The sequence below is a fragment of the Crinia signifera genome, chromosome 1 (assembly GCF_055691185.1).
Source record: "Crinia signifera chromosome 1, ASM5569118v1, whole genome shotgun sequence".
NCBI classification, from domain to species: Eukaryota; Metazoa; Chordata; class Amphibia; order Anura; family Myobatrachidae; genus Crinia; species Crinia signifera.
Window position 1 is genome coordinate 424,458,630 of NC_139217.1, and position 15,929 is coordinate 424,474,558.

Consider the following 15,929-nt stretch of genomic DNA (forward strand, 5'->3'; position numbering starts at 1 on the left):
GTGCCAAACTGAGGTGTGCAGTCTTGAATGTTGGGACTCCAACCTAATTAAAATCAATTTGGGACAGGTGGGTGGGGTGCAAGTTAAGGAGGAAGGCGTCTCTAGTTCCTTCCAGTGTGTATGAATACACAATATATAGTACATAGGGGGAGGGGCCCTAAACTGCACACCCTGGACATATGAGGTGCTACCTGCTGAGACTTGTAGTGCAGCAAGCAGGAGGAGGAGATTGCAGGTGCACACTAAATATATATGCTAGACCTTTTAATATCTTGCTATATTGCATTTGAGGTTATTAGCATAGTAATGGCCATTAGTATCGGCTTGTCCACCGCGTCCAGGTTACCTCAATAGGACAAGTCCCTAACACTACTCTGGGACAGGTCCAGGGCACAGGGCCCCCCAGGTCAGCCCAGCAGAACCACCCCATGGCATCACATTAGTGTGAAATTAAAGTGATAGTAAAAGGGATAGGGGAAATTATATGTGATAGGACTTACCTACAGTAGGTAAGAAGTAATAATAAATGTGAAGGGTGCTACATATATATTAAACAAACTAAAGGGGTGATTGAAAGTATACGATATGATGCCATGGAGCAGCCCAGCAACAGCAGCCCAAAGAGCCCTGCGCCCCAAACACAGTCCCACAGACTAACACTCAGCATATATGTATAGTAGGACTTACCCTCATAGTGCCAAACTGAGGTGTGCAGTCTTGAATGTTGGGACTCCAACCTAATTAAAATCAATTTGGGACAGGTGGGTGGGGTGCAAGTTAAGGAGGAAGGCGTCTCTAGTTCCTTCCAGTGTGTATGAATACACAATATATAGTACATAGGGGGAGGGGCCCTAAACTGCACACCCTGGACATATGAGGTGCTACCTGCTGAGACTTGTAGTGCAGCAAGCAGGAGGAGGAGATTGCAGGTGCACACTAAATATATATGCTAGACCTTTTAATATCTTGCTATATTGCATTTGAGGTTATTAGCATAGTAATGGCCATTAGTATCGGCTTGTCCACCGCGTCCAGGTTACCTCAATAGGACAAGTCCCTAACACTACTCTGGGACAGGTCCAGGGCACAGGGCCCCCCAGGTCAGCCCAGCAGAACCACCCCATGGCATCACATTAGTGTGAAATTAAAGTGATAGTAAAAGGGATAGGGGAAATTATATGTGATAGGACTTACCTACAGTAGGTAAGAAGTAATAATAAATGTGAAGGGTGCTACATATATATTAAACAAACTAAAGGGGTGATTGAAAGTATACGATATGATGCCATGGAGCAGCCCAGCAACAGCAGCCCAAAGAGCCCTGCGCCCCAAACACAGTCCCACAGACTAACACTCAGCATATATGTATAGTAGGACTTACCCTCATAGTGCCAAACTGAGGTGTGCAGTCTTGAATGTTGGGACTCCAACCTAATTAAAATCAATTTGGGACAGGTGGGTGGGGTGCAAGTTAAGGAGGAAGGCGTCTCTAGTTCCTTCCAGTGTGTATGAATACACAATATATAGTACATAGGGGGAGGGGCCCTAAACTGCACACCCTGGACATATGAGGTGCTACCTGCTGAGACTTGTAGTGCAGCAAGCAGGAGGAGGAGATTGCAGGTGCACACTAAATATATATGCTAGACCTTTTAATATCTTGCTATATTGCATTTGAGGTTATTAGCATAGTAATGGCCATTAGTATCGGCTTGTCCACCGCGTCCAGGTTACCTCAATAGGACAAGTCCCTAACACTACTCTGGGACAGGTCCAGGGCACAGGGCCCCCCAGGTCAGCCCAGCAGAACCACCCCATGGCATCACATTAGTGTGAAATTAAAGTGATAGTAAAAGGGATAGGGGAAATTATATGTGATAGGACTTACCTACAGTAGGTAAGAAGTAATAATAAATGTAAAGGGTGCTACATATATATTAAACAAACTAAAGGGGTGATTGAAAGTATACGATATGATGCCATGGAGCAGCCCAGCAACAGCAGCCCAAAGAGCCCTGCGCCCCAAACACAGTCCCACAGACTAACACTCAGCATATATGTATAGTAGGACTTACCCTCATAGTGCCAAACTGAGGTGTGCAGTCTTGAATGTTGGGACTCCAACCTAATTAAAATCAATTTGGGACAGGTGGGTGGGGTGCAAGTTAAGGAGGAAGGCGTCTCTAGTTCCTTCCAGTGTGTATGAATACACAATATATAGTACATAGGGGGAGGGGCCCTAAACTGCACACCCTGGACATATGAGGTGCTACCTGCTGAGACTTGTAGTGCAGCAAGCAGGAGGAGGAGATTGCAGGTGCACACTAAATATATATGCTAGACCTTTTAATATCTTGCTATATTGCATTTGAGGTTATTAGCATAGTAATGGCCATTAGTATCGGCTTGTCCACCGCGTCCAGGTTACCTCAATAGGACAAGTCCCTAACACTACTCTGGGACAGGTCCAGGGCACAGGGCCCCCCAGGTCAGCCCAGCAGAACCACCCCATGGCATCACATTAGTGTGAAATTAAAGTGATAGTAAAAGGGATAGGGGAAATTATATGTGATAGGACTTACCTACAGTAGGTAAGAAGTAATAATAAATGTGAAGGGTGCTACATATATATTAAACAAACTAAAGGGGTGATTGAAAGTATACGATATGATGCCATGGAGCAGCCCAGCAACAGCAGCCCAAAGAGCCCTGCGCCCCAAACACAGTCCCACAGACTAACACTCAGCATATATGTATAGTAGGACTTACCCTCATAGTGCCAAACTGAGGTGTGCAGTCTTGAATGTTGGGACTCCAACCTAATTAAAATCAATTTGGGACAGGTGGGTGGGGTGCAAGTTAAGGTAGATTTTTAAGCACTTTTTATAAGTTTGTCTCCGATGATGATCTGGCCATAATGACTTTCGTGGGCCCTCTGCAAAGCAGCCGGACATCTTGTTTTGTCCTGTTTCTAGAATTAATTTGCATGTGTGGCCCTGTTCTTTCAATCAATTCCTCTAACCTGCTGCAATTGGTTGACTTGTTCTTTGGGACTCTTGCCTATACCCTATAGGCCTACTGCAAAGCATCTTTTGAGTGAGTAATCAGCATTTCTAAATGAACAATGATCAAGTATGTATTTACAGAATCGCAGCGTTCAGCATGGTAGAGTGATGCAAGATTATGTATTGCTGACAAAGCGCTAATTGCTGATGTTTTGACTTCTAATAAATGTCCAGTACAGGTTTTTGGGATGCTCTCATGTAGAGGACATTTCAATTCTTAAGACGTGACGCAGTCTACTCTATATTTCACATACCCAGATGGCGTTACACTGAGTTATGTTAAATGGGCGCATATTACTGAACATACAGTAGGCACTGTTAAAGTACACTTTGGGCTACCTGTAAATCAGGCCCTAATTTAAACTATACGTGGTACCTTAGTAGGCTTCTGATGTTACCTTTTTATCAGCTTCCGTCACGTCCTTGAATAAATAATATGCTTCTGTATTTTTAGTGTCCACCTTTTTGTTTTGATGATCTTTACTAGCAATTAGCATTCATTTATTATTGATTTTTATTTATTGTGACTTGATTTAAAACATTACTGAAATCTCCTGGTGGCGGACCTTGTAAATTTCCTTAAGTGACTAGAATTCCTGTTCCTAACAAGGATTTCTCTTATTTGCTTTCATAGAACGAGCATACAGCCTGCCCGACCAATCAAGAGACAAAAGGTACTGTACTATCAGTGCGCTGTACATTATAGAGGAACCTACGTGCAGCACACTGGATGTATGATTGTTGCGCACTCTGCCAGTATTTGGGTATTAAAAGCACAGAGTAGTCCCCGACATGGCATAGGCAGATACAGTGATCACTGTAAGAAGAGAGTTGATGCTGGGTTGTCTAGAGATACTTAAGTTCCATAGCTGCCTTGATTTCTAGCAAGACGCTTCAAGAGCACAGCACGTTAGGTTATCTTCACCGGGTTTTGGTGGCAGTGTAAGCCAAGTGGTTCCAGGCCGTGTGGGCACTTGCAGCCTCTATGTCTAACGACTTCTGCTTGGAAATAATCTAGTGCAATGGCTTAGTTCTGGTCCAGAAGGGCTATATACTCAACTGCCATAAGGCTATTCTTGGTACTAAGGACTTGTATAAACATGTAATATGCATTAAAACATACAATGTATATATGCCCCTGTATCACATGTGCCGAAGGCTTTTGAGGCTTTGAAGCCATCACGGAATATACTTGGAAACTGGTCTCCGCTTGGTGAAGCTTTTGGTGCAGTAAATGTCTCATGAGAGATTTGAGCTATGTCTATCTATACTGATATTTCCAGGCAGTATTTGAACAGAAACCTGTGGATCGCCAAGTAATTCATAACACGTGTATTACAACCATGCCAGATTTTTCACTGTTTAAAAATATGGCAACTAATTGAATACCCCCTATATCATTTATTTTTGACTCTACTGTATGTATGTATGTATTTAAATTATTGTTTCAGCAATTTGGGGGGGGGCACAGTGCCCTAATTAGTATATGTTTTTGTGTTTTATTGCCAATATCTTCTTTATCATTTATTCTTTAAATTAACTATATGTAACCATTTTTTTTTTTTTAAATCCTAAAATAAATAAAAAAATAACCTATCCAAAAATACATCTGACCACAAATCTCATTTGGTATTTTCCTTTGTATTACTGATGAATAGCAGTGACTACCGTAAGAAGGTATTTGTTGTGTAATGAAAATTCCAGACGCAGTAGTCAGATAAAACAAACAATAAAAATATTTATTGTGTTGTTAAATTTAAAATATGTGACGACTGATTATTGTGCTCATTACCTCCAACCTCTGTAAATTCCCTCTCACTATCACTCCTTCTACACACCCGCATACTCCTGCCTGCCTGCCATCATAAAACACTCCTCCTGCCCAACAGCATACAGCGCTCCTCCTGCCCACCAGCATACAGCGCTCCTCCTGCCCACCAGCATACAGTGCTCCTCCTGCCCACCAGCAGGACACCATTTTGTTGCAGAATTTTTCCAGCAAAGAACAAATACTAAACATTGACAAGCGGTGGAGGTCACAAGTTTAATTTGTTCTCACTGCAGGTGGGGCAAATGTAACCTGTATAGACAGAGTTAGATTTGTGTGAGTTTTTTTTCTTCTGTGCAGAGTAAATACTGGCTGCATTATTTTTAAACTGCAATTTAGATTTCAGTTTCAACACACCCCACCCAAATATAACTCTCTCTGCACGTTACAACTGCCCTACCTGCAGTGCACATGGTTTTGCCCATTTTGAGCACAAATGTGTACTGCGATCAGATCTGGGCCAAAGTGTATTTTACTGTTGAAAATATGTATCGGTTTGTAGCTTGATGCAAAATCAGGTGAATTTTGCATATTGCATTTGTTTTTTAACTTGTGTAAAAAAAATATTTTTGTAATACAATGTGTTTGAAAAATAATACAATTACAACCTGTCTCAATACCTAGAATTGAGGAAGAGGAATGGGACAGGTATATGGCTCCTTCCAAACCAGAATCTGAGAAGAACAAAGTCAGCCGCACTTTCAGCTTCTTACGGAGCAGGATGACTAGCACACGGAACAAAAGCAAGGTGACCACTGCCTCCTAGTGTTATCTTCTTATATCCAAAACAACATTAGCTGTGTGCTTATGTCAGAGTATACAAGTAGATTGCTCGTATCCGCTGCTACTACAAGCTGGATTAGTGACCAATATGCAGACTCTCCGATCTCTGCTGGAGCAAATCTTATAGTGATACCATGCGGCCTCCTGTTCCAGTCTGTGGTCCTGCTCCAGTTGGTGCCTCCGTACCCTGGCAGTTAGGAGACATAACCACCATAGACAGTAGATAGTGCTAGCCCTTGCCTGGTTGTGTCACCTGTAACTAATAGATGGGGAAGGGCCAAGTCAATAGGTCGACACCAAAAGTTCGACATTTACAAAATAGTGACATGCAAAAGGTCAACAAGAAAAAGGTAGACATTATTTTTTTTTTGTGTTCTTTCAAAGTTGACACCAGTTGACACGGATCCCCCCTCCCCTTTACTGTAGCGTGTACCCTTGCTTTGCTCCGTTCACAATCAGAGTCCACATGGATGTTAGTCTGAAAATGTCCCCAAAAAATGTAAATGGTCAACATGAAAAGGTTGGCATAAGTTTTCACATGTGTCAACCTTCTGTCAATGTTAACCTTTTGGTGTCGACCTAGACACAGTAGACCTATCAATTGGATACAGGATGGGAAGGTACAGCGCTGCTCTGTGTCTACTCTCTCATAGCACAAGTGCTAATGACTGTCTGAATTCGTCTCCTATTCTCCCAGTCAAAAGAAATGCAGATGAATATTTCAGACCAAGGTGCAGATGCATTAAGATATAACGAGAGGTAGAGGGTGATAAAGAGTGATTAACCACCAGCCAGTTTGCTCCTAACTGTCATGTTACAGGCTGTTTGAAAATGGCAGTTATTAACTGTTTTGCTGGTTGCTTATTGCTCTTGCATGGATCTCTTATTAACTTTTTGAGTGCCAATGTTGCTGTGAGAGATCCTGAAAATATTCTATAAAAATGCCAGCGTGGCTCACAGCGACTGTTCTTTTAGTATAAATAAATATAAATACAGCCAAGTCCGTTAGTTTAGTTAAGTATTGCACCGCTCAACGGGTTCAGGCTTAATACATCTGCCCCCAAGGGAGAGATTTACCAAACGTTCTATAGGATTAGTGGAGATGTAGCAAACCATCAGATTCTATCAATAATTTAATAGTACAGTCTATAAAATACCACAAATCTGATGGGAGAGTTTGGGCAACACCTCCATTTGTCCGTTCATAGGTTTGATAAATCTCCCCCCAAGAGACAGACAAAGCGAGACTCCTGAAATATTAGAATGACTTGTCAGCTCTGCATTTATATAGAACTTTATTGTAACTAAAGTATTTAGAAGTTTCTCTTATGGACGGTTCCACAGAGGAGCATAGTGCGAAATTTTGTGCACATACAGTAGATGTATCTTCAGATGTACGCGCTTTTATTTAGACTTCTTGTTTCGGTTAAACAGCTAAAATGCTTGTTCTGTTCTTTTTATTTTTCTCGAGATAAATGGTAACTTCTTACAAGTAGTCATTTCACATTGCATGAAAATAATCTCCTGACAACACAAAACATTTCAAGGTTTATGCAAAATGAATTATAGTCTGTAATACTAAAAATGATTATTAGATTGCGCTGGTTAAATTATATGACTCCTGCTTCTATTTGTGTGATTAATCTCATGTTATAGAGACTTATCAGCAGTTGACCTAAAAAGTCGACTACCAAGCTACATTACTTTCCCTGGTTACCAAGCTACGTTACTTTCCTTGGTTACCAAGCTACAGTACTTGCCCTGGTTACCAAGCTACAGTACTTGCCCTGGTTACCAAGCTACATTACTTTCCCTGGTTACCAAGCTACATTACTTTCCTTGGTTACCAAGCTACAGTACTTTCCCTGGTTATCAAGCTACAGTACTTGCCCTGGTTACCAAGCTACAGTACTTTCCCTGGTTACCAAGCTACAGTACTTGCCCTGGTTACCAAGCTACAGTACTTGCCCTGGTTACCAAGCTACAGTACTTGCCCTGGTTACCAAGCTACAGTACTTGCCCTGGTTACCAAGCTACAGTACTTGCCCTGGTTACCAAGCTACAGTACTTGCCCTGGTTACCAAGCTACAGTACTTGCCCTGGTTACCAAGCTACAGTACTTGCCCTGGTTACCAAGCTACAGTACTTGCCCTGGTTACCAAGCTACAGTACTTGCCCTGGTTACCAAGCTACAGTACTTGCCCTGGTTACCAAGCTACAGTACTTGCCCTGGTTACCAAGCTACAGTACTTGCCCTGGTTACCAAGCTACAGTACTTGCCCTGGTTACCAAGCTACAGTACTTGCCCTGGTTACCAAGCTACAGTACTTGCCCTGGTTACCAAGCTACAGTACTTGCCCTGGTTACCAAGCTACAGTACTTGCCCTGGTTACCAAGCTACAGTACGTGCCCTGGTTACCAAGCTACAGTACGTGCCCTGGTTACCAAGCTACAGTACGTGCCCTGGTTACCAAGCTACAGTACGTGCCCTGGTTACCAAGCTACAGTACGTGCCCTGGTTACCAAGCTACAGTACGTGCCCTGGTTACCAAGCTACAGTACGTGCCCTGGTTACCAAGCTACAGTACGTGCCCTGGTTACCAAGCTACAGTACGTGCCCTGGTTACCAAGCTACAGTACGTGCCCTGGTTACCAAGCTACAGTACTTACCTGTTTTATCTAGGTTCACCCTGCAAAATATAGACTTTTAGCCTCTTGGTTGGCATTTGCAATGAGCTTTTTGCAATTTTGTTAATTTGATTTTTTTTTTTAATTAATGAAAATTGAAATGTTCTGCTTCAAGGGCACTTACATTTAAAAATGAATATTCCAATTCATCTGTTAGTATGTCTGTGTCTTAGCCCTTGACACAACATTGTTTTAGATGGATTCTCACCCTTTGTAAATCAATAAAAATCTATTATCTATTAGTATTATAATTATTATTTTTTCAAAGCAGCCACACAAAATATCCTTTACCCTGTGACCATGCGTTTTTTTACAGATTAGAATTCGGACTTCTCTTCCACTTCTCTTTATATGGGTTATTAACCTTAATTCATATGTTATGTACTAGGAGTGATTTCTCTGGATCAGCTCTGAAATGGAAGATTTCATTTGATGACTTGTTTGTTCTAAATTAGATTGGATAGAGTTTAATCCCTTTTTATGTTTCCTGGGCATACAGACCAAAAACAAGGATGTGAAGGAGAAGGTGAACAGACACCAGTTTGTGGTTGGCACATTCTCTGGTGTGGTACCGTGTCTGGTGTGTGAGAAAGCTCTTCTTGGGAAAGAATCCTTTCAGTGCTCCAGTAAGTATCAGCAGCAGGTATGATTCTGTTTCTTTAGATGCAAACCAAGGACCGAAGGGTCAATTAGCTTCGGTAAAAAAAAAAAAAAAATTGACCATAAGAATGGTCGACATGTTCATAATGCTGACCTTTAATATTTACACACCAATATGTCACCCAAAACTCCGAACATGTCAACATTGTCACTGGAATCCAACTGAAGGAGTTTTATAAAAAAAATACTAATTTTACAATTGTATACCTGTGAATTAAAAAAATTATTCAAAATAACTTACATTTTTTTTTGTTAAATGGGTCTTCATATGAGAAAATCCATGATGATATAAAACTGGTTTTCCATAGGCGTGGGATAATTGGGTGTTCGTTTTTTTTTTTAAGCGGCAATCATTTACAAGGCATGATTTTAAATTTTTTTATTTTTGAAACAGAGTAAATAACGGCTGCTTTTATGTGCAAATTGTTTGGTGCATTTTGCATCTGCTCCACATGCAGGGTGACATGGTTTTGCCAAGGTGACCGCTACTTGCTCCTCTTCTCCGAATCATGACAAAAATGTGTAGGGTGTTGTCAGATGAGAGTTCTGCAAAATAGCTGTAGCTGTTTTCAGTCAGTGTACCAGTATAGCAAATGGGGAAAGCTGTTCCCCCATTAGTGTTGCATTTGTCTTTGACAATGAAAGCGCTGTGATGCAAACCAAGAGGGTTTTCTTGCTCACTTTAATGTTCAGTTACTACATGGCAATAGCTTTTTGCTGAAATAATAGGTTTTCTAAGTTACTGTATACTAACCCTTGTGGTTACAATGAGTGATTTGACACTTAGGGGGGTATTCAATCGCCGGCGACCATCTCCCCACGGGGAGATGGCCGCCGGGTCCTATTCAATGCTGTCTTCCCCGACAGCATTGAGCAGGGTTTCTCGGCAGAACGAGCCCGACTCCACTGACTGTCGGGCTCGTTCTGCCGAGAATGGCCAGGAAGTGACGAGCTGCCGGCTGCAGCTCACCTCTTCCTGGCCACAACTCGCGGCCACACCCCCTTCTCGCTCCCCGGCAGACGGGGCATTGAATTCCGCCTGCATGTTCTCGGTCGAGCTGACCGAGAACGGGACAGGGTCACAGCGGTCGACCTAAACATTGAATACCCCCTTATATGGTGTCCATGTCAACCTGTGACATAGACACCCAACAAATAATAAAACCTCATGTCGACCTTTTGCCTTTCGACCATTAGTGGTCGACCTATTGACTGTCCACCTTTTGCATGTCGAGCCTATGACCCATACACGTTATTAAGGAAAAATATATCAGAACATGCCTTCCCGTAACACAGCTGAAGCTTTCCCTTTTTAGTATATTCTTTTGGACCAGATAAAATGCTGGTGTCGGAGTAATTTCATTATTTATTTGTAACAACTTTTAAAAAAAGGTTTTAATAGTGAATAATGGATATAATTTGCTGTTTGCACAGGAATCACTGTTACTGCACTATGTAGTATTTCTGTTATGGAATCCCAGTAATGCTATGTTCACACTGCACGACACACCTACATCAGTTCTACTAATTGCACCACCAACATATAGTCACTTTAGTACTCACTAATGTCATTCTTGTTTTAGGTTTATTCTCTTAATTGGATTTTATTTTATTCTAGACTGCAATGTGAACGTACACAAAGCCTGCAAGGATGCAGCCCCAGCATGTACAAAGGTGAATATATCACGTGTGTATAGAATAATGCACCAATTCATGCACCATGTGCTTAAATCTCCAGCATTAACCCCCTCACCTCCTATATTTAATGAAATTGCCCTTCCAGTGTCCTCCAGATTGCAGAGCTGGAGACCTCTGCTTCCATGCAGGTCCCTAGTCAGTGTGTGGGAAGCGGATTCAATGATTTGTGTACCTTGTTGGAGCGGCATCTCCTAAACATTGGGGTGTAGGATGATAGTTCGCCTTGAGAGTATTCAACTGCCTCCCCTTCACTCACTGTTTCCACCTCGCTGGTTCCTTTAAGCACGGTGATAACTGCGAGTGCAGTGGGGTCGGTTGAACACTGTCCCGCGAGCTGTGATGTAGAGCGATCGGCACTGCTCGCCATCACAGCTCGCCAAAGGGCATTGAATATACCCTATAGAGTGACGCTGCCTCCTGGAAAACCGTTTACTGCAGTGGTTCCCTAATTTTTTTGAATTACGGCACCCTAGTGAATCAATTTTTTTCACGGCACCCCCTAGGCTGAAATTTTCTCTTAAAGAAATGTAAAAAAAAATATCAACTTAAGTAATTAGTGTTTATTTACCATACTTAAGTTTAATTATGTAGCGAGGGACAGGTTTCACTTCTGTTTGTCCCCATATATTATGTTTGGAAGCGACCAGCACAGGTTTTGCCTATCACATTGGCCAAAAGTAATTTGAGTCGGTCCTGGAACACCAACCTGCACGGTTTGGGAACCACTGGTTTACCGTTTCACCAAACACACAGCAGTCGGCAGTAGGACAGGGGTAGGACAACCATGTCTTATTGCAGGAATAAGAGGGCTCATTTTTTTTTTTTTTATTAATAATACTTTTGGACTTTGTCATACATAATTTTGTCATATAAAAGATTTCTTTATTATTGTGATAGTCTTCACATAGTAGTCACATCATACTATATTGTCTTTATTTCACAAAAGCTATTAATACTCTTGTTATTTTACTGGCTGTTAAAGTTAAATTCCAGGGCAGATGTACTCACTCAGCTCTGACTTTGTTATAGAACATTACTTACACCCAATTTGTTGTTTGAACCTATATTTATGTGAATGCAATAGGATCCAATGTCACTTGTGTCTGAGCCATTACAAATGGGGCATTGTCATTATTGTCACTAAATCTTAGCGTCTGTCGCATTAATTGTCCGCTCAGCATCATGTTTAATATGTGCCAATTCTTTCATATATAGCCTAGTATAGCATGCTGTAACCTAGTTCTGGTCTAATGCACCCTTTTATCCTCTGCCCACGATCCGTCCCGAAGCTCAAGGTCCTGACAAACAAATCAAAGTAAAGCAATGAATGCAATAGACCATACAGTGCTTTGTGCTTCTCAGAACCAGTTCCGTAGATCGCAATGTGTAATTTGGGGGTACCGGCAATACTGTGCTTCACCCTGGAAAACCTACTGTGTATAGACGGTGTTATATTCAAAGACTGTCAGGCCCAGGACAGTATGCTAGCAGATACCACACCAGAAGTGTAGCAGAAAAGTGTCTGGTGTTCGTGGGCAGTTACTGGAACGTGCCGACTAGTGCACACAGAAACGGGCCAATCAGCGGGTATACTATGAGGGTGTGTCCCATACGCTGGCATAGGAGACTACGGCAGATGGAGACACTGCACCTGGTATAGGGCTGGTGCCGCTGGCAGATGCGTGATCATGCATTCTGATGCGTGCTACTCTGAATTCACTCAATTAAGTGCATGGAACCTATATTGGTGTAGGAAATGTGTATATATACCTTTATTTACTGGCTGAGAAATATACTCTATTTTGTTACTCATAGAAGTTTCAGGACCGGTATCATCCCAAGTACAAGCAACCAGCTGTCATTACAAGTAAGTGGAAGCTGCATGATCTGCCTTACAGGACACGGGAACTTGCCCATTGTACAATCCTTCATTTAATCTTAGCCGTGTGAATGATTTTTCACCTTGCCATGTAACTGGTACAGTACGTGTCCCTTATCTGTGACCACTGTTTCAGGCATCGGAACACTAGATTGTAAGCCTGGTTCTGCAGAGAAGTGGCCTGCATCATTCTATATACCGTTCTATGTTAAACCGTGTGCACTGTACATCATATCAATGACAACTGTAGATTTGTGATTGCAGAGAAAGGAGCCATAGACTGCAATTAGCAGCTGAGCCGGCTTCCTTTGTTCTATAATGTTGACAGAGCACGTTCAGGGTATAATTGACAAGTTCCTCAGGAACAGTACAACAGTATATCACTGGTGAGAGGCTTGTGTAGTCGCTCACAATGCAGGCTGACCTTCCTGTAGTATTTACATTTTTGCAGAACCCCGTGCTTTTATCTTTCTCCTGCTGGCTGTATATTCTGTGTGCAAAATAGCTGTGGATCTCTAAGGCTCATGTACTAAAGGCACACTGCAAGTGTATTTATGTTCATACAGTATATACATAAAAGTAAAAAGGTTTCATGACCTGAAATGTTGTTTCAGTAATAATGGGGGACATGAATCGAGCTATAAAGGTATGAAGTGGTGAAGGTGCCCAAGTATCCAATCCACTTCTAGCTGTCATTTCAAACAAAAGGCAAAAGTTAATTGGTTGCTTTGGGTCACACCTCCACTTTTTCTCTTTCAATGGTCCTGGTGACACAGCTCAACACTGGGATGTAGGAGGGTCCGAAGGAGCCAGGCACCTATCCTAAAGTTTTAGAGGGTAGGCTCCTCCCCTACTGCATCCCTGGACTCTTCAGTTCGTGTTAGGTGCCCACTGGAGTGGGTGCTATTCTAAAGGGCTGCAGGAGCAGCCGAAGAATTAGAGTAGTTAGGGGATTTTTATTATTTTATTAACTTTTACCCTAGCTAGGTAGGCACAGTGTGAGGATTCTCATAGTGAATCCTCACACTGCTTGCGCAGCAGGAGCTGACAGAAGCGCGTCCTGTCAGCTCACTGTGCACAGGGGAGACACTGTCTGGTCTCCCTGTGCAGCGCTTATAGCCTTTTCTAAAAGGCTGCCTGGGCTCCGGAGTACCCTGAAACCGGCTCCACGTTTAGGTGGGGATCATGGGGGACAGGCGCTCCGTGATGGCGGCGGCCATTTTTTGCGGAGCTTACACGCTGAGCTCCTAGATGAGAGGACAGCAGCGTTGTGACAGGCATGTTCCAAGTGATCCCCATTTGAGGGGGAGACACTGGAACTAGGAAATCCTACCTAAGGAGCGGCTTGCTGGGGGTGGTTGGCGCCAAAAGGTCACGGACCCCGCAGCAGCAGGGACCTGTGGTCTCTTCCTTCACTCTGACTTTGGCGCCTTTCAGAACGCTTGCAGCGGAGCTGAGCTGGCTTACTGATCCTGGCAGAGTGACTTGGATTTCCTGGGCATCGCTTCCCCGCAGTTGAAACCAACAGACAGATAAGTGACTGGGTGCATTGCTCTGTATAATCGCTTGTACATTGTTTGCACTGTGTATACTGATAGATATACATTTATCACTTGCATCATGTCTGAGCATCAGGCTGTGGTTTTGGGGGAGGGAGCCCTTAGTGCACTGAGCGCGTGCAATGTTTGCACACAAAAGTTTGTCCCTGAGCAGATGGCCAAGGGGGGCTTATGTATTACTTGCGCTGATGTGAGACCCATGGGCAGTGATCCCCATAGGGCAGAGCAGATGGAACCTGCGTGGGCCAGGGCCCTAGGCAGGTCAGTAAACGCTTTGGTGCAGCTTTTGGACAGGCAGAGTGATGGGCTGGTAGAATCACAGAGACCTATGCCATCATCTCAGCAGTCGTCTGGCTCCTTGCCTCTTACCCAGGCAGATCCTGCACTGATCCAGGGGATGCAGGATACTGCAAAAGGGATTAACAGGTTCAGTGAAATGCTGGACAAAATGGATGATGTGGCAGGGACCCCTAGAAGGTCTTATGCTTTAACTACTGTGGTAGATGAAGAGGAAGGAGAGTATACTGACATCCCCTGGGATCAGGGTGATGATTTGGAAGAGAACTCTGCTGCTGGTATAGAGGATCTCATTGTAGCTGTGAAGCAGGCTTTAAAGCTGACTGTGGAGGATAAGACTCCTGTTAAAGGTGTTTTTAAGCGACAGCGGAAGGAGGCTGTTACTTTTCCTTCAGATGAGGGGTTACAGGAATTGTTAGAAGGGGCTTGGAAAACTCCTGATAAGAGGCTTCAGATGCCAAAACGATTCCTTAGTCTGTACCCCATGCCAGAGTCTCATGCGGAGCTCTGGGAAAAGGTCCCAGTTGTGGACGCTTCAGTGGCACGTTTGTCCAAGGCTACTGTATTACCAGTACAAGGCGGTGCAGCTTTTAAAGATTCTGTGGATAAAAAGCTGGAGGGAAACCTCAAAGCTATCTTTGAAGGGGTGGGGTTTACCTTACGACCCCTTATTGCTTCAGCCTGGGTTTCTAAGGCCATGATAGAGTGGGCTGGTGAATTATGCACCATGCTGCAGGCTGACCCTGGTGCATTACTGCTTGCAGAAAAGATTAAGGCAGCGGCAGAATATGCAGTTGAAGCAGAGGAGGAAGCTATTAAAATGGCAACCAGAGTGTCCACAGTCTCCATTAATGCCAGGAGAGTGCTTTGGCTTAAAGCCTGGGAAGCAGACAATGAGTCCAAGAAGGCTCTGGAAACATTAGCCTTCAAAGGAAAGGTACTCTTTGGTACCGAATTAGAGGAGATTATAAAACAGGCCACAGGCGGCAAAAGTACATTCCTGCCGGCCTCCTCAGCAAAGCAGACGTCCAGATTTTCTGCTTTTAAGCCGTCCTTTCGGCCCTCCCCTAGAGGTGGTGCGTCCTTTCGAGGACAGTCTTTCAGGGGAAGGTTTCAGTCCTCTAGAGGCAAGACACAAAAGTCAAAATTTGGCTCTTTTCACAAGAAGCCTGCCAATAAAGGAGAGGATAAACCCTCTGCATGACTGTCAGGGGCTTCGCCCGACAGTGACAAAAGTGGGCGGGCGTCTCACACTCTTCAGGGACGCTTGGGCTTCTCTAGGCCAGGATGCCTGGGTGTTAGACATTATAACACAGGGTTACAAAATCCCTTTCAGAGGGCCACCTCCGAAGAGGTTCATTCCCACATCCTTACCAAAGGAGGCACGGCTGCGTACAGCTCTTGTGAAAGCAGCGCACTCCCTTTTGGAAAAAGGGGTGGTTACACTAGTCCCCAAGACAGAGTGGAAGAAA

General features: G+C 43.4%; 1 protein-coding gene across 3 annotated transcripts in view; it reads left to right on the forward strand.

Moving 5' to 3' along the window:
• The window catches only part of ARHGEF28 (Rho guanine nucleotide exchange factor 28), a 229,529-nt gene that overhangs the window by 162,853 nt on the left and 50,747 nt on the right, over window positions 1-15,929 (forward strand). For 2 of the 3 annotated variants that reach the window (XM_083151902.1, XM_083151904.1), the window contains 5 exons: window positions 3,700-3,739; window positions 5,518-5,641; window positions 8,864-8,990; window positions 10,643-10,698; window positions 12,538-12,589. In XM_083151902.1, the coding sequence (XP_083008028.1) occupies window positions 3,700-3,739; window positions 5,518-5,641; window positions 8,864-8,990; window positions 10,643-10,698; window positions 12,538-12,589 (399 nt within the window). The remainder of the gene's footprint in view (window positions 1-3,699; window positions 3,740-5,517; window positions 5,642-8,863; window positions 8,991-10,642; window positions 10,699-12,537; window positions 12,590-15,929) is intronic. The other variant, XM_083151903.1, reaches the window with a different exon arrangement.